Source organism: Fusarium subglutinans (assembly GCF_013396075.1).
Source record: "Fusarium subglutinans strain NRRL 66333 chromosome Unknown NRRL66333_c0000313, whole genome shotgun sequence".
Lineage (NCBI taxonomy): Eukaryota > Fungi > Ascomycota > Sordariomycetes > Hypocreales > Nectriaceae > Fusarium > Fusarium subglutinans.
In genome coordinates this window covers 1-21,764 of record NW_023502376.1, presented here as the reverse complement: position 1 = coordinate 21,764, position 21,764 = coordinate 1, and the positions used below count along the sequence as shown (strand labels likewise).

Genomic DNA, 21,764 nt, shown 5'->3' with positions numbered 1-21,764 from the left:
ATGAGGTCGGGATATAACAAGCTTCTTCTGAATAAGAATTTTTGCAGAGCTTAGTTTAAGCTTATCGCTCGTACTACGTAGTTTGAGTGTGCGATTCCTAGAGGTGCCTCGACAGCATGAAATGGGACCAACGACGCGAATGGCCCGAAGGCTTACCTCGCCGGCAGCTTGGGGTTTTCCTTTCCATTTCATGTCCATTGAGATGATTTAAATGCATATCCAGCACATCATAGGTTTAGCATAACCCTGGATGAGCACTCTCACTGATGGAAGTATTCGGTAGATTCAAAATGGTGCTTGTTGATGCAATTATAATTCAGTGTCACTCTCGCTACCTGAGCTAGACCTGATCCTGTAATAGTACATAATTCTGCGACACGCAATTCACTCATCCTCCTGTTCTTTTTCGTCGCTCGACCTATGCCTTGTAGTTCTTCTGAGCCCTCCTTTTGTTGATCGGTAGACCATTAGGGCCCTCGTTCTCGCGACGGCAATTGACGCCGGCTTCGTTACCGCAACGGGCAGGGAGGAGACAGCAGCCGTCATTATCACGGAATACTTCCAAGCCGTCGCTTCCCTTGCCTAGTGAGACGCAGTCTGGGCCATCGGGAAATCCACAACTATGATGGCGTGTTAGCAGAGCTATACTCAACAACACGGTGCAAAGAAAAGGCCTACCCATTCTTTGCGAGGACGCTGGCGGCAAAGATAACCGAGATCAAGGCGAACTGCATTTTGTGCTGTTGTGTTATGGGAGAAGAAGAAATAGCACCGGGCCTAGGAGAGGGTTGTTGAAGGGGGTAAGTTGATGCTGAAGAGAATAGGGATGGGAGAATAGCGAACGGCAATTCATGGGATGCAATCTATATATTTATATGTTCGACAAGACTCATCCCTTAAAATAAAGTCATGATGCCTTGTCTCTTGGCTGAAACCACGCCTCGCCTGTAACAAGGTTAAAACGCAGGAGTTGCTACGCTGAAACTTCACTTGGGTCGTGGCATTGCCAAGATAGGAAATTCCGATGTCCTCACCATTCAAAGACAAAGGCAGGCTTAAAAAGTCTCCCCATCCCATTACCTAATGCAACAGATAGTTGAGGCTATTTAGAGATTTGGCAAATAATATTTATAAGATACAAGGTAATTATTGAGGCTGGGCTAGGCCGATATGCTGATCCGGGGCGAAGTGGGGGGCTGGTGTTTGCTTCACCCGCCTTACTTGGCGATTTCGCAATATTGTCGTCAGTATTGATTGCTCGGTTCCCAGCAATGTCTCATTCTCACAAATGACAACCTTCGTACGTAGATGGCGTTGCCGGAGGGTTTTCTCCGCTCTGACATCTTTGGCATTCTGCCAAACGTACGTCAAAAAAGCATCATAACGGGAGTCAACTGCGATGAATGACGAAAGTTGTGTTACCTGAGGGGAGCCAACAGATGTGACGACCAAACTTAAGTATAAGTTACAAAGCGCCATATAATAATATCTGCACCTTTGCATCAATTCGTAAGGCTCAACATCCCATCGTAACATTTCGACCACCTACGAGACCGTCATAATGTCACGAAACATCTGCATCACCGCCGTCGACGGCAACACCGGCTTTCTCATCGCCGAACTCATCCTCAAACACCGCGACTTCTCCCGCAAAGTCTCCTCCGTCGTCGGTCTAACCCTCCACCCCGAGTCCCCCAAAGCAAAAGAACTTCAAGACCTCGGCGCCAAGATCGTCGCCCACAAGCCCGGCCGTCTTCGCGTAATGGCCAAAACTCTACAAGACACTGGCTGCGACACCATCTGTCTCGTTCCGCCTGCTCACGAGCATAAGCTTGAGATCAGCGAGGAGCTCGTCCGTGCTGCGAAGAAGGCGGATGTCCCGAATGTGCTGCTTATTAGTTCCGCGGGGTGTGATTATGCGGAGAGGGGGAAGCAGCCGAGACTGAGGGAGTTTATTGATTTGGAGACGCTCGTTATGGAGGCCAAGGGCGATCCGGATGTATCTACGGGAACGTCGCCTTGCATCATTCGGTAAGTTTGTTGTGATGATTGAAGGGAGAGAGCTAATTGGTTAGCGCTGGGTTCTATGCTGAGAACCTTTTGCTGTATGCGCAGCAAGCTAAGTCGGAGGGTCTTCTTCCACTACCCATCGGAGAATTCCACAAGTTTGCGCCTGTTGCACTTGGTGTTAGTCAGATTCGATGCGCTGGTCAGGAATTTTACTCACAATTTTGCAGGACGTTGCTCAAGTAGCTGCTCATGTTCTGACTGGCAAGGGCAAGCATGGATTCGATGACCGACATCGCGGCCAGATGATGGTAGTCACCGGTGAGTTGGTATTTTCGAGGTCTGTAAATAACAAGGCTGAATGATTAGGTCCCATGCTCTGCGCAGGCAAAGAGCTCGCAGCCGCGGCCAGCAAGGCTCTTGGTGCCGAACTTCAGTTCGAGAACATCTCCCAGTATGCCTTGCCTCCTAAAAGTCCCATTTCCTTTCCTTACTAATAGTTTATCGCTAGTGCTGAAGCAAAGAGAGTTCTCAAGTCCCAGTCTGACATCGATCCATCCGAGCAGCAATATCTCCTCGAGTACTACAGCCTTGTGAAGGAGGGCAAAACCAACTACATCTCAACCACTGCCTTTCACGATGTTACTGGCGAGCATCCGACTGAGCCGGAGAATTTCTTCAAGATCTATGAGGGTGAGATGAGACCTAAGAAGAAGGCTAAGCACGAGCATAAGTGATGAACGGCGCTATCTTGGCAAGGCAGCTGTTGAAAAACATCTGGTTGGTGCTCAGAGTTTGACACTACAGAAATAACTTGCATTGTTTGTTATCCTTGCAATTTATTGCTTAACACTTCATTTTACAACGAACTCAAAATATCGGCAGTGATCTCCCATCGTATTCTCAACCAAGCCAACCAATCATTTCGTATCTCCCTCCTGAGCAGCCCGATAGCGAAACCCTAAAACAACCATAAATCCTACCTAGATATACCATGCAACGTTTCTCTACATATAACCGAGTCCTAATTAAACACTAAAGAGAATTGTCTTTCGAATATGACGTATAGGACACTATCTACCTACCAAATAGAGTATATCGTGATCCTTGTATGACTGCCAGTATCAAAAGTGCCCAGCTTCCTGCGGGCGGGGAACCCTGCTTTATCTTACAAGACCTCGAAAAGGTCGCACTGATCGACATCGCGGATCATACGTCCGATATTAACGGGTTACATGGCCGAAGTATGAGTAGTACGACGTTGATATTTGGAGTATAAAAGTCAACTCCAAGACCCCTCTTTGAATGATGAGTTTGTGGCTGCTTGTACTTATCATCGGGCTCTCCAGCACCTTCAGCATCTATCATATTCTGATGCTACTTACAAAGATGGCCTTATCAGGGAGTCACTTTGGTGGCCAATGGGGCTCGTTCGCTGTCGCGGGAGATTCCTTCAACCTGTCCATGGCTGATCATGTCATCCGCACATGGGCAGACCTTGGTGAACTCGATGAGTTCTACAACATTGATATGGCCCCGCGCCGGTATCAAGCTCTGACGATATACCATAAGAGCGAGCAAGATCTTCTTGGCGAAATTGACTTTGAACATCTCCATCAGGAAGGCAAAGTGGACTATATCATGCTCAACACATACCATACACGACAACTCAACAATCTCGATCTTCAAAAGGCTTCGAAAGAGAAATATGATCCACTGCTCCCGTTTTCGGATGACCTTATTGGGATGCTCGAGGCGCGTCAGGATGTTGATCCAATGAAGGCCAAAGAAACGGCTAGTTTACTTAACAACATCACCAAATCTATCACCAAAGTACAAACGAAAGTGCAAGATGGCGGCTTTAATGTTACCAAAACAACGGGATATCTCGCGAGCAAAGCCATCACCAATCTCCTTGATCTTTTGGGGGAATGGTTCACATTTTACTCGACATATGATCCTCTTTTCGATTTCTGGGTTACAACACCCTGGCAGGCGGCAAATACTTCCCTGACCAGCTATCTTGACGTCGTTCAGACAAAGCTGGCTGGGATGAACCAAAAGGATGGGGAAGACGCCATTGTCGGGGAACCAATCGGGCGAAAAGGACTGGAAGTCGAGCTCGAGGCCGAGATGATTCCATATACACCCGAAGAACTCATCAAAATTGGCAACCAGGAATTTGCGTGGTGTGAAAAGGAAATGATCAAACAGTCTGAAGCTCTCGGCTACGGTAAAGAATGGAAGAAAGCACTTGAACATGTCAAAAATGACTATGTCGACCCCGGGAAGCAACCGGAATTCATCCGCAACTTGGTCGTTGAAGGAAGTCTCTTCGTCACGGAACGCGATCTCGTCACCATTCCTCCCTTAGCAAACTCAACATGGCGCATGACGATGATCAGTGCAGATCAACAGAAGGTATCACCATTCTTCCTCGGCGGTCCAGTTATTCAAGTTTCCTACCCCGTTTCATCAATGGAACATGATCTTAAACTCATGGTCATGCGTGGTAATAATAAGCACTTCGCTCATGCAACAGCTTTCCATGAAATGTTCCCCGGTCATAGACTACAGCTCTACATGGCAGATCGATATAACTCACACAGAAAAGAAATCTTCGATACACCTTTTTTCGTGGAAGGTTGGGCATTATACTGGGAGTTTTTATTCTATGCACGAGATGATTTCCACAAGTCGCCTGAGAATAGGATCGGTGCACTTTGGTGGCGTATGCATCGCTGTTTGAGAATTATTTTCTCGCTGAAATTTCACTTGGGAGAGATGACGGCTCAAGAGGCTGTTGATTTGCTCGTCAACAGGATCAACCATGAGAGGAGCACGGCTGAAGGTGAGGTCAGACGATCTGTTGAGGGGACTTATTCCCCGCTTTATCAGGCTGGGTATATGCTTGGTGCGCTTCAGCTTTGGAAATTGAGGGAGATGGCTGTTGATAGTGGGAAGATGACGCAGAAGGAGTACCATGATGCTATTTTGAAGACTGGTGGGCTGCCGATTGAGATGGTCAAGGCGTTGATTTTGAATGACGAGCTTACGAATGATTTCAAGGCGGGATGGAAGTTCTATGATTTCGATTAATTATTAGTCTAGCTAATTATTCAGTATCTATATCTTTTTGTGCAACATTGAAGCCACGTCTGGGCTTATAACCGCCACAGAGAACTTGGTCTAGCACCTAGTCTTTACCTTCCAACCAACCTTCAAAACTCTCGCAAGCACCAACGACACTGCACAGAGTGTACTCGAAAGCGCAGCCCAGATATGCGCCCCGGTAAGACTCCGATCCTGCAGCAAACCACCAATAGGCGGTCCCGACAAACCCGCAAAAGAGACGAGACTGAAACACATGCCCATCCTCGTGCCGATGGTATCAAGCCTCTTCGTGATACTGGCGACTCCAGTGGGCATGAGACTTTGGAAAGCGCCAGATGCAATGCCGTAGAAAACGGAGAAGACGTAAACGCCTGCAACGTCGTGGACTGCGACCCATGTGTATGCGACTATGGCGACGCAGAGAGCTGCTGGGGCGATGGTGTTCAATGGGCCGATTCTGTCGGCCAGGACGGGGATTAGGACTCGGGTTGGGAGACCGACGGCGTTGATTATGGTGGTGAGGAGCGAAGAATCAGCGAAGGACATTCCGACTTCTTGTTGGCCAAACGAAGCAAGCTTCACGATTGTCAGTAAGACTATAAAAATGAGGGTTATGGGGATACGCACGTAGTAGAAAGTGTAATACACCGACCAGACAAAGAAGAACAAACCGCCCACATAAGATACATAAAGGGTATCTTTGAACGCACTCCAATCGATAATAGGCCCAGTCTGTCGCGGCGGAAGTCTTGGCCTCATGAAAATAGCCACGAGTATAAATCCAGCCAGATTAATGAACCCCAGCACCCTTGACGTCCAGGGCATACCGATACTAGGAAGAAGCGCTCGAACAACAAGAGGGTAAACAGTACCACCGAGAGAGTTACCCGTAGTCACAAGTCCAATAGCAATACCTCTCCTTTTCTCGAAATATGTCGCCACCAACGCCAACGACGGCGCAAAGATAATACCCCCACCAATACCAGTGACAACGCCCTGCGTGATCATAAGATGCCAGTAAGAAGTCGACAAGCTCATCATGAAAATCCCAATGAGCTGCAGTCCCGCACCGACGAGGAACGTGGGTATCCAAAAGCCAGCATCGAGCAATCTTCCGGAGAACGCACTCCCAAAGAAGGTGAACCATACTTGAATCGAGCCGATCCAGGAGATTTGGAAGGGTGATTGGGGGAGCGTGGAGGTATAGTGTGCTTGGAAACTTCCAAAGGAGTTGACGTATCCCCAAGTTGCGAAGATGACGATCCAGCCCATGGCTACTTGTGTCCATGCTTCGATGCCGCCGTCTGGCGGAGGCGGGATGTCGCCGGGTCGGAAAGATGCACCGGCTGAGGCGATGATTTCCAGATCTTGCATCTCCGACCTCGTCGGTTCGCGACGCAGCGTATTGATTGGTTTACTTTCCCAATTAGCATTTTTTTACCATAGAGGGTATCACGAACACACAACATGGTTTCACCATTAGTCTCATCAATTTGTGGTGTTTTTTCAGCCATTTTCATTGAATTTTGACAAATAATTCTCAAACAGCAATTTCACGGTGAGGAACTGCGGTATCGCAATCTTAAGTAGCTTGTCACAGTCATGTTACGGTCAGAAAATCTAACGTGAAAGAAAAGTCCCGATACCGCTCCAGAATAAAAACCGGGAATAACATGATAAATTATGGATCTAGTGTGAAAATTCTCGTGATAGCCTGCCCATCTCGGTAGGTGATCAACCGACCCGAAGGCCGATAAGCGGATAAGGGAGATAACCTGGCAATTGCGAATGGGGAGTCGTTCATTAAGTCGGCAAATTCAGTCAACGAATGGGTAGTGGGCTCCTTATCTAGTTTATGTAAATCATGGGTCTTGGCATAAATACTAGCACAAAGTTCCCCGCGGGGGTTGATGATATGATGATAGCTTCGAGGGCGACAAGTCTGTCTCGATTGGGATGGTCGGAACCGGCCGCTTGGGAGTTGACTACTGAAAACAGAGTTTGAATAGCACCGAGACATTTTCGCTTTGACAAGTAAACTAAATACCGAGCCATGACTTCATTAGATACCGAACAATTTAGCCGTCGGTAATTATGCGAAATTCTCATCCCTCCCCAGACCTTTCCCCAGACAGCTCTAGTTCCCACGTTTTCTCTTGGGGATGGATGAAGATACCCGCGGCATGTCACTCGGGGGAAAGCTCCCGGGATCGCGATCCCTTCCCGACGATATATATTCGGCAAAGGCGATCCCTTCAACTGGTCATCAAGGTTCGCAAATTCCATTGCGAGTTTAGTCTGACGGTGCGGCTGAGATATTGTGGCTGGCTGCAAGCCTGGTTCCCATTTCCCGGTAAACTTGTTGAGCCATTGACGCATCTCACAGTGAGAGGTCTTTATCCTTCGCCTATTTCTTTTGCATGTAAGAAAAGGAGGACCCTTGGTTTGGCTTGGGTTCTAGAATCTAGTCCTGTTCCTTGGAGGGCGCTGTGGCGTCTATCAAAGCTTGTTTTATGAGCCTCCCTTGCGTTACCACTCTCGTGGGAGAACTTCAATATCTCAAATCAGTTGATGATCAGTAACCAGACTGTCGGTAACATGCCCCAAAATAGATAATAAAATACAAATATTAGCACGGTAAATGTCATTACTCGCGTCCTGGCTTTCAGCGGTGACATTTGTCACTTCCCCGTACCCCACCTACCCTACTTCTCCAATTCAAATCCCCAAAGTCCGTCACTTTTCGGCGTGGCCCGGAATTGCCGCTAGTTCTGTCCAGACCCTGATCTAGAAGCTCCGACAATGCACCAATCAATAGCGTCGCGCATGGAACTTTAACACCGACCGATGTGCTATGGTAAGGTATGCGTAATCCCCAGCACGCAAGCGCGTATCTCACATACCAGGCTCTCGTAAACACATCATAACCAACCTTCTACCTCCCCAGAAAACGCTGAGTATAAGAGATTAACGGTCCTCCCCAAAACAGGCAAGATACCGAGAGAGAGAGGGTCCCTGTTTCCCAACTAGTTTTTCCTGGCTTCCAGATGTCGCTTGCTAAGAGGAACAACGGTGCGTGCTGACAACTCCACTCTGATTGATATAGGGCTGACAAGTTGCGTTCTAGGCTGTTACGAGTGCTGCAAGAGACGTCTTAGGTGTGACAAGACAGAGCCCGAATGTCTCAAGTGTCAGAAGAAAGGCATTTCCTGCTCCGGGCAGGGTCTGCGGTGTAGGTACAGCAGTCATATGGCTGTTGACTCCGTACCTGGAGCTGGGAAGCCTTTGACTTTGACTTTCATCTCGTCATCGACGCCGGCGGAAACTCAGTCTGGGAAGAGTTTGAGATGGGTTGATTCTGCGCAGAGGGTGAGAAAGGAGAGGGCGAGGAAGACCAAAGGACGGGCTGCTTCTGATAGTCCGACGTCGTCGAACCCTCCCGACTCGGCGTCTTCTGATGATGCTACGTCGCCGTCGTCGGATGACTCGGCTTCTGAATTTGGTGGTGTTGTTATGCCGTATCGATATGGTGTTACGATCCATCCTGCGCTGAATGAAGCCTCGAATGCCCAGACAAGGAGGTTGTTCAGTCATTGTAAGTTCCAGCTCCTCTTTAGAGTCACCACGCTAACGCACGAAGTTTCTGAGATCATCGCCGGACACATGGTGGTTCTAGACTCATTCTCCTTCAGCAACGGATACCGAGACGTCATCCTACCGCTCGCTCAACAAGATGAGAACCTCGCACAAGCTGTATCAGTCGTCTCGGCGTTTCACCTAGGACAACGGGATCCACGATTACAACGTATCGCTGAAGCAGGTCACCAGGCTATTGTCCAGAAGCTACGGCGAGATTCACTTCAACTTAGTCCCGAACAGCTCTTCAACCCATATATCCTTGCGACAATCTTGGTACTTTTGGTTGGTGAAACGATCACTGGCGCCGACAACTACAGATACCTCCTGGAGATGCTCAACTGCCTCACACAATATCCGGACTGGATATCAATGCTACCGCCAAGCCTGAAGGACTTTTTCCTTCAGCAGATCAAGATGTAAGTTCTTTTTTTAATTCTTGTCTGAAGCATTCACTGACTGCTCTTAGGTTCCAACTCTTCGGCGTCCCCCTAGCCAACGAATCGAAAGGCCTCCAAGTCCTGACCGGCCCAGAAGCTTACCTCGACTTCATGGCCTACCCCGAACTCCCCCCACATTCCGAGCACTTCACCAACATGGAGACGATCCGCTCCGCCATCTTCGACGCATGCAGCATCTACCGGCGCCGCGCAGAATCCTCCCTCACCGACGACGAGTCCATCCATCTCGTCGAGCAACTACGTCTCAAAGTCCTCAATCTCGACAGTACCACGAAAGGAGCACACGCCCTTGTGTGGACGTACTTTATCGCTGCAGCGGAGAGTATCCTTCCGGAGCATAGGAAGTTCTTTGCGGGGAGGTTGGCGGATTTGTATAGTATTACGAATTTTGGAAGTATTCCTGTTGCGGTCAAGGCGTTGGGGACGATTTGGAGTTTGCAGGGGACGAGGAGGTGGACGGAGATTGTTAGTAGTGAGACACCGATTCTTATTATGTAAATTAAGGGATAGTTATGATGAATGATAAAAGGGTTATAGGTAAAGGCGTTAATGGAGGATAGATGGAAAATTGATTTACTGTTATGATTAAGGTTCTTTATCAGCATGATCGCCAGACTGTGTCTTGATCCAGACAATGGAAATGTTTAGGTAAGTTCGCATAAGTTTGAGGTGCTCTTCATTGAATCTTGATCATATCTAGAATTGCTCGACGTTCAGTCTTGATGGGCTCTTTGCCACAATACCGTAGGTAGCTATGTAGACAGTGAATATTCGGTTTTATTAGATTAATGTGAGGGTACTAGCTTAGCTCCTGACTTGAACCAGGGAAATCTATAAGGAGACAAATCTTGCTTTACTGTGGCGCCCTACTGCTCCAGCTTTCTGACATATGCCACAGGGCCTTCATATCGGTGGGTTCCACGGAATAAATAATATCCCACAGAGAACACCGCGACAGCCCCATAAATGAGAATACTCCAGTTCATCTCCGATGGGGACGGGTTGGGGTTTCCAGGCATGAAAGCCAGGACAAAAATGATGACGAGGAAAGCCTCCGAGGCGATGTTGACAGCAAGACCCCATCTTCCAAGACTGAACTTGGACTTGAGGAGAGGACTGTTTGTGGATCGTCGCCAGATCATGCAGCCGATGGATACGATGTAACTTGAGAGAAGGGATGTTGTTGCGAGTGAAGTAATCGAGTTGAGGGCGACTGCTGAGCCAATATTGATAAGAGACAGGAGACTCGAGATCAAGAAAGTTGTCAGGATTGCGTTGATAGGGACATCCCAACCTGTAGGGACCTTGGAGAACCAGGGGCTGAATGGAACAGCGTGATCTCGCGCGAAAGCAAAGAGTTGGCGTGACGAGGTAGCTACCATGGTAAGGTTGGAGAAACCAGTCATGATGACGAGGAAAGACGCCATCGCAGTAGCACTACTCGTCGACTGAGTTGAGTTCAAGAAGACCTGCATGAAAGGATATCCTGTAGGCGACCCAATGACCTCCTCAAGGTTACCGATGCAGAAGCAATATGTGATAACCATGATCCAGCCAAACGCACCATTGAAAACAGTGGTTGAGATCATAGCCTTTGGAAGAGTACGGCTCGCATCACGGAGTTCCTCCGACATATGCACAGCAGCATCTGCACCCAGCAACGGCAACACACCCGCCAGAATACCAACGAGCGTTGAACCGCCGATACTTCCCCAGCCTCCGCCATCAGTGAACTCGGTAAACACAGCTGTCGCATCAGCGCGCGGCGAGAGAACCCAGAGCGTAACCAGGATTCCGAAGAAGGCAAAGATGTGGATGACAAGAACTGTCGCTTCAATCAACGGTAGCTTTCTAGCGAGGAGCGTGTTGAACACAACGGAGAATGCAGCTACCGCGATGGTAAGTAGTGTTCCGTGCCATGGCTTGGGAACGTATTCGGGGTAGTTGAGCACCACGAGGCCTTGGATTTGTGTCCCGGCGATGAAGGCTGATGAAGCGCATGATGTCTGCCAGCCGAGGACACACATCCAACCCATGAGGTAGCTAATGAGTTTTTGGTACTTTGGGGGTGCGAATTCGGAGACCCAGTGGTATTGACCTCCTGTTGTAGGAGCCCTGTAGATCCGTCAGTGGTTGGTAGTGTAATAACGGCGGTGGAGGTACAGACATTGAAGCCATTTCGGCCATGGAGGTGTTGACGAGGAGGAAGCCCATCCAACAGACGAAGAACATCCAGATGAGACCTGCTGTACCGCCATTGACGAGACCGATCGTTGAGACACTGCCAAGGTCAGTTTTGTTACATCATCTTAGCTTTGGGGTAACGGACCTGAGGGAGAACTCCCAAGATGCCATAAGGATCATGGAGAAGCCAAAGATGGACAGAAAACGAAAGTTTCTCTGCCGTATTTGTTAGTTTAATACAGGTATCAGAGCGAGATTTTCGACGAACCGTCATCTCTTGAGTTTTTCCCATGCGGTACATATCAGCGCGATCCGCCGCGTTACCCTTCTTCTCGTCGACATGTCCGCTGGACTCATTGATGCCATACGCGGCATCTTGCACGTCGACTGATCGTTTATCGCCTTCAGCAGACATTTTTGGCGTGCTCTGACTCAAAGAGGAACTGGTTGTCTAAAGAAGAAAATAAAATAAATCGAGGAACAAAAGAAGAAGAAGACGAACCTGCAGATTTCTTCGGTAATAGAAATGCAGGAGTGCGGCATGCAACACTCTTTAGGACGTTACACCCGCCAACAGTTCCTCTCATGGTGCTCGCCCAACAAACCCCTGTAGAGTGTATGTAGACCCTGGCCAGGCTTGTTACATCCTAGCTAGGCCCTGACTAATTGGTGATCCCCCCTCCCGTGCCGAAGTCCGGAAGATCTTCCGCTGTTGTTTAGCTGCACTCAATTCAAACGACGACATGTTTTGTTTTGTCAAAGTCATGTCATAGTCATAGCCATTGCAGCAGTTACGAGACTCGCATTCTTGGTGTCAGTCGAGTTTTGCTTTTTAGTTTGTCTTTAGGCGAAGGTCGGAGTCGTTCGACAGATGGAGTCAGTCAGGAACATGGTGGAGCTCATGCGGCACAAAGGACCAACAGTCTTGGCGGATACAGGCATTGATTTCAGCCAAAATGAAGTTTTCTTCACCAGAAGAACTGATCATGTTGGTAAACGCTCCCTTCGAGAAGAATGGAAGGAGTTCTATTCAGAATCAGCCACATAAACTCAAACCAACAGACGTTAAGTGCCGATCTCCTCGTGGCAGTAGGTGACAGACATTGCGTGAGTAATATATCGTCGTCTCGGTTAAACCAATCATCACATCTCACGAATTGCTTCCTCTGTTGGTTCATCCATGCTGTGGCTTGCATGATCCAATCTACCAACCAGGCCCCCCCATGTGAAGCCGTCACCAATGAATACGTAACAAATATCTGCAGCGGAAATTCTTTCGTTAGCGAGGTGACTTGCTGTGCCGTTGGTTCGAGCCATGCATCCCAACATGAACCCAAAAGTCCGGGAGGCCGAAGAGGATTCAAGTCATGCAAGCCTTAATAATTCTGCAGAACCTGCCGTGATGTAATGAACGAATTCTTCCCTTTTCTTCCTTCTCCATTGTCGCAACATGGATCCGAATGATGGTCTATATCGGTTTTCTCCTGTTACATTCAACGATCATGCGGGCAAGTTATGGATCGTGACGATCTTGTCGCTGATCTACACCTCGCTTATTGCGCTGGCAAGGGCTTATATCAAGTACAAGATGTTTGGGTTCGACGACGTTTTGTTTACTGCTGCGACGGTGAGGAATTCCTGTAATTGGGGCTGCTTTGATGAGTTGCTGACTTTGTAGGTTTTGCATTTGGCGCAGGCGATTGCTGTTTTTATTGGGTTGAGTAATGGGCTGGGCAAGTTTAACTCGATCACGACGACGGAACAATGGGGGATCTCTTCAAAAGTGAGTTTCGACCTCTGCTGTTGTTATCTCGTGCTGACAGATTTGCTGGTAGTGCACAATTGCTTCCGTCATTCTCTGCCTTTTAGCTCTTAGTCTCGCGAAATGTTCGGTTCTCGCCCTTATACATCGCATCATCAGCTCCAAGCCGGGAAAGAACAAGATGGTCTGCGTGGCGCTCATGGTGTTCACTGGGCTATGGGGTATTGGCTCAAGTTTGGCGTGGCTTGTGAACTGTCGCGCTGGAACTTTGTTGACTGTGAATAACGTCAAACAATGCCCAGATCAGGTATGGGGACACTTCCATTCATCTCAAGCAATTGCAAATGTCTAATAACTCCTGGTAGAGCGCACGCTGGGGCGTCATCACAGCGATCGACATCCTGACCGAAATCCTCACCTGGCTCCTCGTTCTTCACCTCTCGTGGTCCGTCAACATCTCCTTCGCCCGAAAATGCCAAGTCGTCACAGCATTCTCCTTCCGAATCCCACTCATCGCCATATCCTCCGTCCATCTCGCATACTCCCAAACATACCCATCCTCTCTCGAACCTCAATTCGCCGTTACAAACACCCTCATCTGCCAACAAGTCATGATCGCATGGTCTCTCATCTCCGCGACAATGCCCAACCTGAAGAACTTTCTCAAGTCATTCTCCATAGGCATGGGCTTTCCGGTGGCATTCGACTTTACAATGTCGGGTTCAAGCAAGGCTTATGCACTGCAATCACTACGGAACAATCGCTCTACGAATGCGGCTTCGGCAACGGCTACAACCCATAGTGCAAATTGGAGACCTGATCAGGTGTCGAACCAGACTACAGCGGCACATAGATCGAGTAGGAGTAATAGCCGCGATGTGTCGGAGGAGGGATCAATTTCAAGAGCTGGGAGTCAAGAGTTGATTATTAATAAGGAGGTCGCGTGGAATGTCACGTACGAGGACCATCAAGATGTATTTACTAAGCGATAGACCAAACCAAAACATTCAACCACGTGCCTTTTGATGCAGACAAAAGTCCTCGGGGTTTTGAGTCAGTGATGCCCTGAGACATGCAGTGCGAGTGGAGCTTCACATGCAAGTACAAGGGCTCTATCCATGTCATGTCACGCCAGGTTCGCGGAACCCTTCCAGCATATGAAAAAACCCTCGAAGGATCTAGAGACAAGGATTGAAGCGGGCTAATCGGATCATGTCAGAAAACCCCCCAACCAACATCAGTTCCAGACCGTTTCAGAAGACTGTCCCAGAAATACAAGACTCCTGGCTCTTGCAAACTTGGTACAATCATTTCTCAACTGACTCGCAATGTCTGAGATTACGTTACGCGATGCATATTACTCGGAACTTCCGGAGATCGCTAATGTCATGTCAAAGGCCTTTTGGGGGGATAACCTTTTTGGCGATCTGATCCACCCGCATCGGAACGAGTACCCTGATGATGTAGACCTGTACTGGCTGCGACGTGCACGGGTCAATTTCTGGGATTATCGATGGAAATGGCTTGTGGCTGTTGCTAAGAATGAGAGTGGTAAAGAGATCATTGCTGGTATTGCGCAGTGGGCGAGGCTTGGAGAGGGAGGCAAACGATTTGATCTGAGCTTTTACGATCCTCGTGAGTTCCTGCTCCTCTCTAATTGGTTATTATAAATTATAATTAACACAGTTTCAGGCAACGTGCTGAAACCGCTGTCGTCCGTCGCCATGAAGATTCACGCCTGGGCCATACCAAGTCGTGCAGTTGACCCCAAACAAGAAGACGTCATCGAAAGAGCATATCCTCACTTCGACTCAATATGGAGCGGCAAACGTGCCGAGTCTTGGTATCTCGAAGCACTAGCCGTCCATCCAGACTTTCAAGGGAAGAACGTCGGTCGGCAGCTTGTGCAATGGGGTCTAGACCAGGCTGAAGCTGAAGGAGTCTGCGCTTCGGTCGTGAGCGCCTTGGGCAAAGATGATTTCTACAGGAAGTGCGGGTTTGACGAGCAGTTTGGAACTGCGAAGGATGGCGAAGGGAATCCCTTGGCTGACGTTGAGGGGTCTAATATCTTTTGGAGGTGGCCTAAAAGTAAAGAGTGATACTTTTGTGGTTTCTTCGAGGAATGGCATACCCGAGAATTAATCGATGAGTAATTACTTAGACTGGACTATGGTTACAGTCTATTTAGATATTTGGTCACAATTATATTCCTCTTTTTCCCTAAATAAAACCCATTGGTTGTTAATAGCCAATGCTAGTTTCTAAGGAGGCTGTTGAAACCAGGAAATGGGGATAGGTAGCCACCAACGCATCAAGCTCAAGGCCATGGAGTTATTAGATGCGGCCAAGCTTAGACATGTCTTGAGGATCTTCAGTTGCCCAAGCTTGTTTGGATCCCGATGGGGATAACTGCCGCCTATAAGGTTAAGCTTTAGGCTGCGAACACAGATAATGAATAACAGCACGATATTCTCCCCCCCCCTGATATAAGCTCTTACCCATAAGCTTTCACGATAACCAATAACTCTTATTGCAAGCCTTAGAGCATTGCAAAGGGAAGAGACCAAGCTTGTTTGGATAAAGTCAGCGCTTTCCTCTCCGGCGCTACAGTTGGAGTAGCTCTAATTGTGAAGGGCTAATATTTGGTCCAAATTTCTTCCGCATAGCATCATACTCTGAATTGTGGATTTCGGGCAATGCCTTGTTTAGCCCATACACTTTGACCAAGCTATCTTCTTATCGTCTTGAGCTAATTCGGTGTAAAGTGAGCTAATTGATATTTAATTCTCCATTTCTAGGCAACCAACCTGTTAGCGGTGGATTTTTGCCTCGATAGTGGATACCTCGAGTATAAGAAGGCTTTTTCGCCCAAGCATTATTTCTCATCCTTAAGTCCAGACATTTTGAATTCCCTGTCAGCCATGAACTCTCGGGTTTCGTTCCTACATCTGCCCCGGGAGGTCCGGGATATGATCTACAGCCATGCCCTCGAAGGCGTAGAGTCCAGCAACGCTTTTACAACTCAAACCGCCTATTCTCCGCAAAATCTTCCTCTTCTTTACGTACACCGTCTCATATCACAAGACCTCCAACATCAGCTCTACAGGCACCACGACATTGTCATACCTATTCAAGAACCCAGCTCTTATACAACTGGGAGCTGGAGTATCGTCCCTAGAATTGCCTGTTCAAAGATGATGAAGCAACGCTCCAAGACTCTCGTCATCGAAATGTCGCAGACGACTATCTCGTATTATCCAGATTCCGATCTTGAAGAGGATGAAGATGAAGATCCCATGGAGGACGAGTCCTTCTGGGCACCCGAAGGTCGAGGTGGGCAGATGTTCCCGCAAAAGCTCATCAACGACATTCTCGCTCTTAAACCAAGTCTCCCATCCGTCACGACTCTCAAGCTTGTGTTTTGGTTCGGATACTGGATATCATACGTTGAGCATTGGGAGGAGCACCTCAAGAAGCTCAAGGACAAATGGCCCGAAGTAGTCTTGAACGTTCAGCTCAACCTATTTGATTTCGCGGACCCTGACGCTGGTGATACGGGATGGAACTTTATCGAGGGTTGGTATTGGTGGTCGTTGAAGATGGAGGGGGTATGGTTTGAGGCGAATAATTTTGCGTGGAAGGATCATATGAAGGGGGATTTTCGAGGTCGCAACATCAATGTGTCCATCTGGCAGGATGCTCTTGACTACGATTGTGATGAGTTTGATGAGCTTCTTCATCCTACTGGCTGTGAGGTACGGCCTATGTTTGTTAGGACATGTGATCTTGATGGTCGTGTGAAGCCTTACAAGTAGTCGAAATGGGTGTATACTGCATTTCCGCAATTATTGATGACTACAGTCTAAACATCGCTGCGCTCTAGTGATCTTCCTTCCACATCTATGCGAGATTATACTCAGCAATGAGCTTCTCAGCAGCTGTGATACCAGTCACGTAAGCAACAGACTGGATATGACAGCTCGCCAGAACAGGAACGACACCCATATCCGCAATACGAAGACCCTCAAAGCCTATGACCTTGAAGTCACTATCAACAACAGCATCAGGGTCTCCCTTCTTACCCATCTTGGTAGTACCAGTCATATGCCAACTCGAAGAAATAGTACTCTTCCAATGCTCCAAAAGCTCTTCATCCGAATCACCCTTCGGTTCTGCAAGTATGGTAACATTGTCTTTAGCATAGCCATCATACTTCACGAGCCTAAAAGCATCGCGCAGTGACTCAATAGCCACACGACGATCAAACGGCGAGGCCAAGAACTTGGGATCAAACTTGAGAGGAGCGTTGGGGTCAGATGACTGGAGCGTAACTTCTCCTTGGCTCTGCGCATTGTAGTAAAACACCAGAATGCAAGAGTAGTTAAGCGCCGAGTCGGGAAATTCAGGGATGAACCAGTGAATAGGAAAGTGCGTAAGAATCTCATAATGCGGCACAGTTTCCTTCATAAGAAACTCCTGCTCCTCCGCCGGCAGGGCCTTGAACTCCTCTGACTTGACGAGGTTATCAAGCTTGAACCAGCCAATGCCTAACTCGCAGGCATATTTCGTCCAAGGGCCGGTACCATCGCGACGCCATTGCTCGAGAGCGTCATCCATGGCTTTTTTGTCGCCGTAGAATGTGTCGCGCGTGGTGTCGCCTGGTTTGCGGGTGTAGACTAGAGGAGTGAACATATGGTCGCGCAGACCCTGGCCTACGCGGGGGACGTCCTTAACAACGGGAATGTTGAATTTGTCGAGTTGGGCTTTGGGACCGATGCCGGAGTGCATCAGGATCTTGGGGGTGTTGAGGGCTCCGGCTGAGAGGATGACTTCTTTGGAGGCGAGGTCTGTGATGGTCAGTTTATGTACTAATAATTCCAAGGTATCCAGACCCTGAAGATGATAAGGAGGACTCACATTTCTTGCCATCGACTTCAACGCCAATGGCTTTGTTCCCCTCCAAAAGAACCTTCTGAACAGTCGAGTCCGTCAAAACAGTAAGGTTCTCAGGCTTAGGCTCCAAGAGATCATTCGCGGTTGATCTCCTTCCTTTACTGCTCGAATTGATCAAAACCGACATTCCCAACGGATTTCCAGAGTTGTGATCCGGATTTAGTGGAAACCCGGCTTTCTCAAAAAGGTCCAGCACAGGAGGGAGATCCTTCTCCCACTCGCCGGCATACCCAACATGAAGCTTCCCCTCAGAACCATGGTCTTCCGCTTTAGGCGCAGCATACTTCTTATCAACGCCGTCAGGAAGCTCCCCATGAAAAGTCTCTAGGCTCTTATACCGGTCATGGATCTTATCCCAGCGATACGCATCATCGTCTACTATGCGCGCCCACTCCTCATAATCATCTCTTGCACCAATACTATACACACCAAAGTTGATGGCGCTCGAACCACCGAGTCCCTTACCGCGAGAGTAATCCAGCTCACGGTTGTTAGCAAACTCTTGGGGCGCGGTCTTGTAGCCCCAGTTCATGTCCTGGTTTAGAAAAGTGGTCCAGCGCTGCCCGTCGACGCGCAGGTTGCGGTCTTGGTTTGTGCCGCCGGCCTCGAGCAGAAGAACGGAGGGTTTCTTGGCGGTGCGGGAGAGGTTGGCTGCTAGGGCGCTGCCGGCTGGGCCGCCTGCGGGACGAAGGTTTGTTAGAATGACGGTTTATTGTTCTAGTGGTGTTGATCCATGTGTGCTCAGGCATTGGGCTAGAGGTGAAGGAGGGGGGAGATTGAGTCAGGTTGCTTGGACGTACCTCCTACGACGATAAAGTCGAATGATGAACCCATATTGACCAATTGGATAATGGGTATAGTAGAGAATCAAGTTATAGTCTCTGACTCGTTGGTTATAGTGTCAATTGATAAGATGAGATGATTTTGGAATAAGAAGCAATAAAAAGGAATGAGGGGAAAGGGGTCTTCTGAGAGTATATATGATCTACAGCGCCGCTCCTCACCCGTTGGTTTAGTCCAACCTAGCTCCATAGACTAACTTAGGCTAGGGCTTCTAGTGCAACGGTGTCTCATACTGTACAAGGTCCCCGATGACACAATGAAACGAAACCGGTATCAAACACGAGGATACGTATGTACTGTACTCGAACCAACACGTCGTTACATGCCAAGATTCTAGACCCTGTCAGTGGGGGTTTACAGTAGTTTTGGAGCGTGGCTTCAACCTTCTGACAGGCTTTGCTCACCTCGCCGCTTATGGTGAGAAGTATATCAAATATGCAATTTACGCCCTACAAGCCACAGTCTGGCACCAGAAATATTTGTCAATGATCAAGTCTGACTGTCCTTATCATGTCTTGCAAAATAGTTCCACTTTCGAACAGGGTCTCACATAAGACTAGTCACGGGAATAGCAATGATTTCATGATCTACAGACGCACAAGTCAGGTCGAAAAGATTAACCACCTGAACAATTAATTACTCGCGCCGCGGTCGATCCCCGTTCACGTAATGTCTCCGCCTGTCAACTAATGGGCCACTTCTGCCAGCTCCTTGCCATTGCATGATTAGCACCGGTAGATCAATGCCGGATACGATATATTGCTCCGTATAGCGAACCTGGCACGCCATGTTTGTTATATGTGCGATCTGCAGGGGCTGCGGAGCCGCACGGTTCAGCGAGCTATGCCTGGATTAATGGCCTTAACAATGTAACTTTAATGTCATAGCAGACTTGGCGGATGCAGCTTTTTCGGCACTGCTGCCGTCGGTAGTGGCGAGGCTTGATTTCACTTTAATAGAGTTCGCTTGTCACCTGCGTCTGTGTTGTGTTTGGTTCCGTTCTGTTTTGCTCTTTATCATATTTTTGCTTTTTGCTTTTTTCCACAGATCTTGGTGCCAGAGACTCGGTAACCATGGGTATCGAGGAACAGTTCGTCCTCCTCTCGCTGGGGCTCATCACCATCGGAGTGAGAATGGGCGTGAGAATCCGACAGATTGGATTCGGAGGATGGCAGTTGGATGATTATCTGATGCCCATCACAGGTGTAAGTGACGCAGGCACCTGCAGATGCACGGGGCCCTTTGCTGACATTGCTTCTTTGTAGCTTATCTTCACTGCAGAGACAGTCGCGGCGTATCTTGTCGGTGCCAAGTTCCAGGGCTTGACGAATAGTTACATGACGGATCAAGAGCGCGCCGACATCGATATGAATGGGCAAGAACATTATAATCGGGTTTGGGGATCCAAGATTCAGGTTATAGGCTGGTCCTTTTATGCTTGTATCCTCTGGTGTCTCAAGTTTTGCGTCACTGCGTTCTATGGGCGACTCACGTATGTTTTTTCTGTGGTGGTGAGAATGAATGTTGGCTGACCTTTGCAGTTCTGGATTGACGCATCTCAAGACTCGAGTGACGATCGCATACATCATTCTTGGTATTTCATACGCTGCTGTTGCGCTTACAATTTTATTGTCTTGTCAACCTTTTCATCACTTTTGGCAAGTCTCGCCAGACCCTGGACTACTCTGTCAACCGACCAAGTCGCCAGCTTATGTGCTGGTTGTTGTTATTCCCAACATTTTGACGGATATCTATCTTCTTTCCATTCCGCTACCTGTAAGTCATATCCTCTGTTTTATGATGATCCGATCTGACCTTTGCAGCTTCTCTGGGGCGTCAACATTAGTTTGCGACGCAGACTCACGCTCATGCTGCTCTTCAGTGGTGCTCTCTTCATCATGATGGCGGGTACAATTCGCGCCGTGACAATTCTCACAGTAAGCTCAAACATCACTAACAGATCCTTTACTAACAAATACCAGGCTGGTCCAAATGGCGCAGTCGCAGGTAGTCAATGGGCATGTCGCGAAACCTTTGTCGCAATAATCGTCACAAACCTGCCCATAATCCAACCCCTCATCCGCAAAGGCGCCAGCATGATCGGCCTCAGCGTCCTCTTCAGCCGCGGCACAAAATCCGCATCGCAGAGCCACCAGCTCCGCAGTAGCGAAATGGGCGGGAGCCGGTTCAACACTAGTCGCCGCCGCGGACCTGGTAGCTCACACCCGCTAGCGACGGTTCCCCAGACCACGGCCTGGGCCAGCGACGAGCACATCCTCCCTGAAGCTGGGAAGCCTGCTGGGGCTGGGGGCGGTATCGTGGTTGCGCAGGAGATCAGCGTGCAGTCTGAGGTCAATACTACTTCGGAGGATGATCGTGGGAGGAGGGGGCCTGAGGGAAATGACTGGGGGTACAAGACGAGTGTGTCAAGGAGTCCATGAGGGTATGGCTTGGCTTGGCTTGGGCACCAATGCAATGCAATGCGGTGTTTGGGAACAGGGAAAAGGGAGGGATCTAGCGCTGGAATTAGAGATGGGAGTAACTTTGGCCCGCAAGGACTTGTACTTTTCTATACCTATACCTATACTATAACAAACAATTAATGCTAACGTCAGATACAGGGAAACCGGCCACCCCCCGAAACCGGCCACCTGACACTAACAGATAATAAAAGTAAAGTATTTTATAACTTCCTTTATATAGCTTAAAATAGAAAATATAAATATTTTTTATATATTAGTAATATAAGGCTATATATATATAATTTTACTTTCTATATATAGTATATAGTTATTATATAATAT

At 48.4% G+C, this 21,764-nt stretch overlaps 11 protein-coding genes across 11 annotated transcripts; 7 read left to right on the top strand and 4 right to left on the bottom strand.

Annotated features, from left to right (window-relative positions):
- Positions 1 to 418: 418 nt before the first annotated feature.
- On the bottom strand, positions 419 to 734 carry FSUBG_13154 (uncharacterized protein; the record flags this gene model as incomplete). Its single annotated transcript, XM_036678016.1, has 2 exons — positions 419 to 620; positions 679 to 734. 2 exons carry the CDS (start codon positions 732 to 734, stop codon positions 419 to 421), a joined length of 258 nt encoding a protein of 85 aa, XP_036531380.1.
- Positions 735 to 1,561: 827 nt separating this feature from the next.
- Positions 1,562 to 2,744, top strand: FSUBG_13153 (prestalk A differentiation A; the record flags this gene model as incomplete). The annotated part of the gene is made up of 5 exons (XM_036678015.1): positions 1,562 to 2,031; positions 2,076 to 2,187; positions 2,238 to 2,328; positions 2,377 to 2,461; positions 2,519 to 2,744. The coding sequence occupies 5 exons, from the start codon at positions 1,562 to 1,564 to the stop codon at positions 2,742 to 2,744; spliced, it is 984 nt and encodes a 327-aa protein (XP_036531379.1).
- A 652-nt stretch (positions 2,745 to 3,396) lies between these two features.
- FSUBG_13152 (uncharacterized protein) lies at positions 3,397 to 5,106 on the top strand (the record flags this gene model as incomplete). Its single annotated transcript, XM_036678014.1, has 1 exon — positions 3,397 to 5,106. One exon carries the CDS (start codon positions 3,397 to 3,399, stop codon positions 5,104 to 5,106), a length of 1,710 nt encoding a protein of 569 aa, XP_036531378.1.
- A 90-nt stretch (positions 5,107 to 5,196) lies between these two features.
- Positions 5,197 to 6,495, bottom strand: FSUBG_13151 (monocarboxylate transporter 4; the record flags this gene model as incomplete). Its single annotated transcript, XM_036678013.1, has 2 exons — positions 5,197 to 5,697; positions 5,749 to 6,495. 2 exons carry the CDS (start codon positions 6,493 to 6,495, stop codon positions 5,197 to 5,199), a joined length of 1,248 nt encoding a protein of 415 aa, XP_036531377.1.
- Positions 6,496 to 8,168: 1,673 nt separating this feature from the next.
- Positions 8,169 to 9,716, top strand: FSUBG_13150 (transcription factor; the record flags this gene model as incomplete). Its single annotated transcript, XM_036678012.1, has 3 exons — positions 8,169 to 8,193; positions 8,249 to 9,176; positions 9,227 to 9,716. The coding sequence occupies 3 exons, from the start codon at positions 8,169 to 8,171 to the stop codon at positions 9,714 to 9,716; spliced, it is 1,443 nt and encodes a 480-aa protein (XP_036531376.1).
- A 368-nt stretch (positions 9,717 to 10,084) lies between these two features.
- On the bottom strand, positions 10,085 to 11,817 carry FSUBG_13149 (HNM1-choline permease; the record flags this gene model as incomplete). The annotated part of the gene is made up of 4 exons (XM_036678010.1): positions 10,085 to 11,333; positions 11,386 to 11,499; positions 11,548 to 11,618; positions 11,671 to 11,817. The coding sequence occupies 4 exons, from the start codon at positions 11,815 to 11,817 to the stop codon at positions 10,085 to 10,087; spliced, it is 1,581 nt and encodes a 526-aa protein (XP_036531375.1).
- A 1,035-nt stretch (positions 11,818 to 12,852) lies between these two features.
- Positions 12,853 to 14,156, top strand: FSUBG_13148 (uncharacterized protein; the record flags this gene model as incomplete). The annotated part of the gene is made up of 4 exons (XM_036678009.1): positions 12,853 to 13,029; positions 13,081 to 13,185; positions 13,238 to 13,471; positions 13,530 to 14,156. The coding sequence occupies 4 exons, from the start codon at positions 12,853 to 12,855 to the stop codon at positions 14,154 to 14,156; spliced, it is 1,143 nt and encodes a 380-aa protein (XP_036531374.1).
- Positions 14,157 to 14,492: 336 nt separating this feature from the next.
- FSUBG_13147 (uncharacterized protein) lies at positions 14,493 to 15,263 on the top strand (the record flags this gene model as incomplete). Its single annotated transcript, XM_036678008.1, has 2 exons — positions 14,493 to 14,799; positions 14,857 to 15,263. The coding sequence occupies 2 exons, from the start codon at positions 14,493 to 14,495 to the stop codon at positions 15,261 to 15,263; spliced, it is 714 nt and encodes a 237-aa protein (XP_036531373.1).
- Positions 15,264 to 16,085: 822 nt separating this feature from the next.
- On the top strand, positions 16,086 to 16,979 carry FSUBG_13146 (uncharacterized protein; the record flags this gene model as incomplete). The annotated part of the gene is made up of 1 exon (XM_036678007.1): positions 16,086 to 16,979. The coding sequence occupies one exon, from the start codon at positions 16,086 to 16,088 to the stop codon at positions 16,977 to 16,979; it is 894 nt and encodes a 297-aa protein (XP_036531372.1).
- An 85-nt stretch (positions 16,980 to 17,064) lies between these two features.
- FSUBG_13145 (choline dehydrogenase) lies at positions 17,065 to 18,951 on the bottom strand (the record flags this gene model as incomplete). Its single annotated transcript, XM_036678006.1, has 3 exons — positions 17,065 to 18,011; positions 18,082 to 18,795; positions 18,918 to 18,951. The coding sequence occupies 3 exons, from the start codon at positions 18,949 to 18,951 to the stop codon at positions 17,065 to 17,067; spliced, it is 1,695 nt and encodes a 564-aa protein (XP_036531371.1).
- A 1,082-nt stretch (positions 18,952 to 20,033) lies between these two features.
- FSUBG_13144 (integral membrane protein PTH11) lies at positions 20,034 to 21,401 on the top strand (the record flags this gene model as incomplete). Its single annotated transcript, XM_036678005.1, has 5 exons — positions 20,034 to 20,165; positions 20,226 to 20,452; positions 20,502 to 20,736; positions 20,784 to 20,897; positions 20,943 to 21,401. 5 exons carry the CDS (start codon positions 20,034 to 20,036, stop codon positions 21,399 to 21,401), a joined length of 1,167 nt encoding a protein of 388 aa, XP_036531370.1.
- Between the last annotated feature and the right edge of the window lie 363 nt (positions 21,402 to 21,764).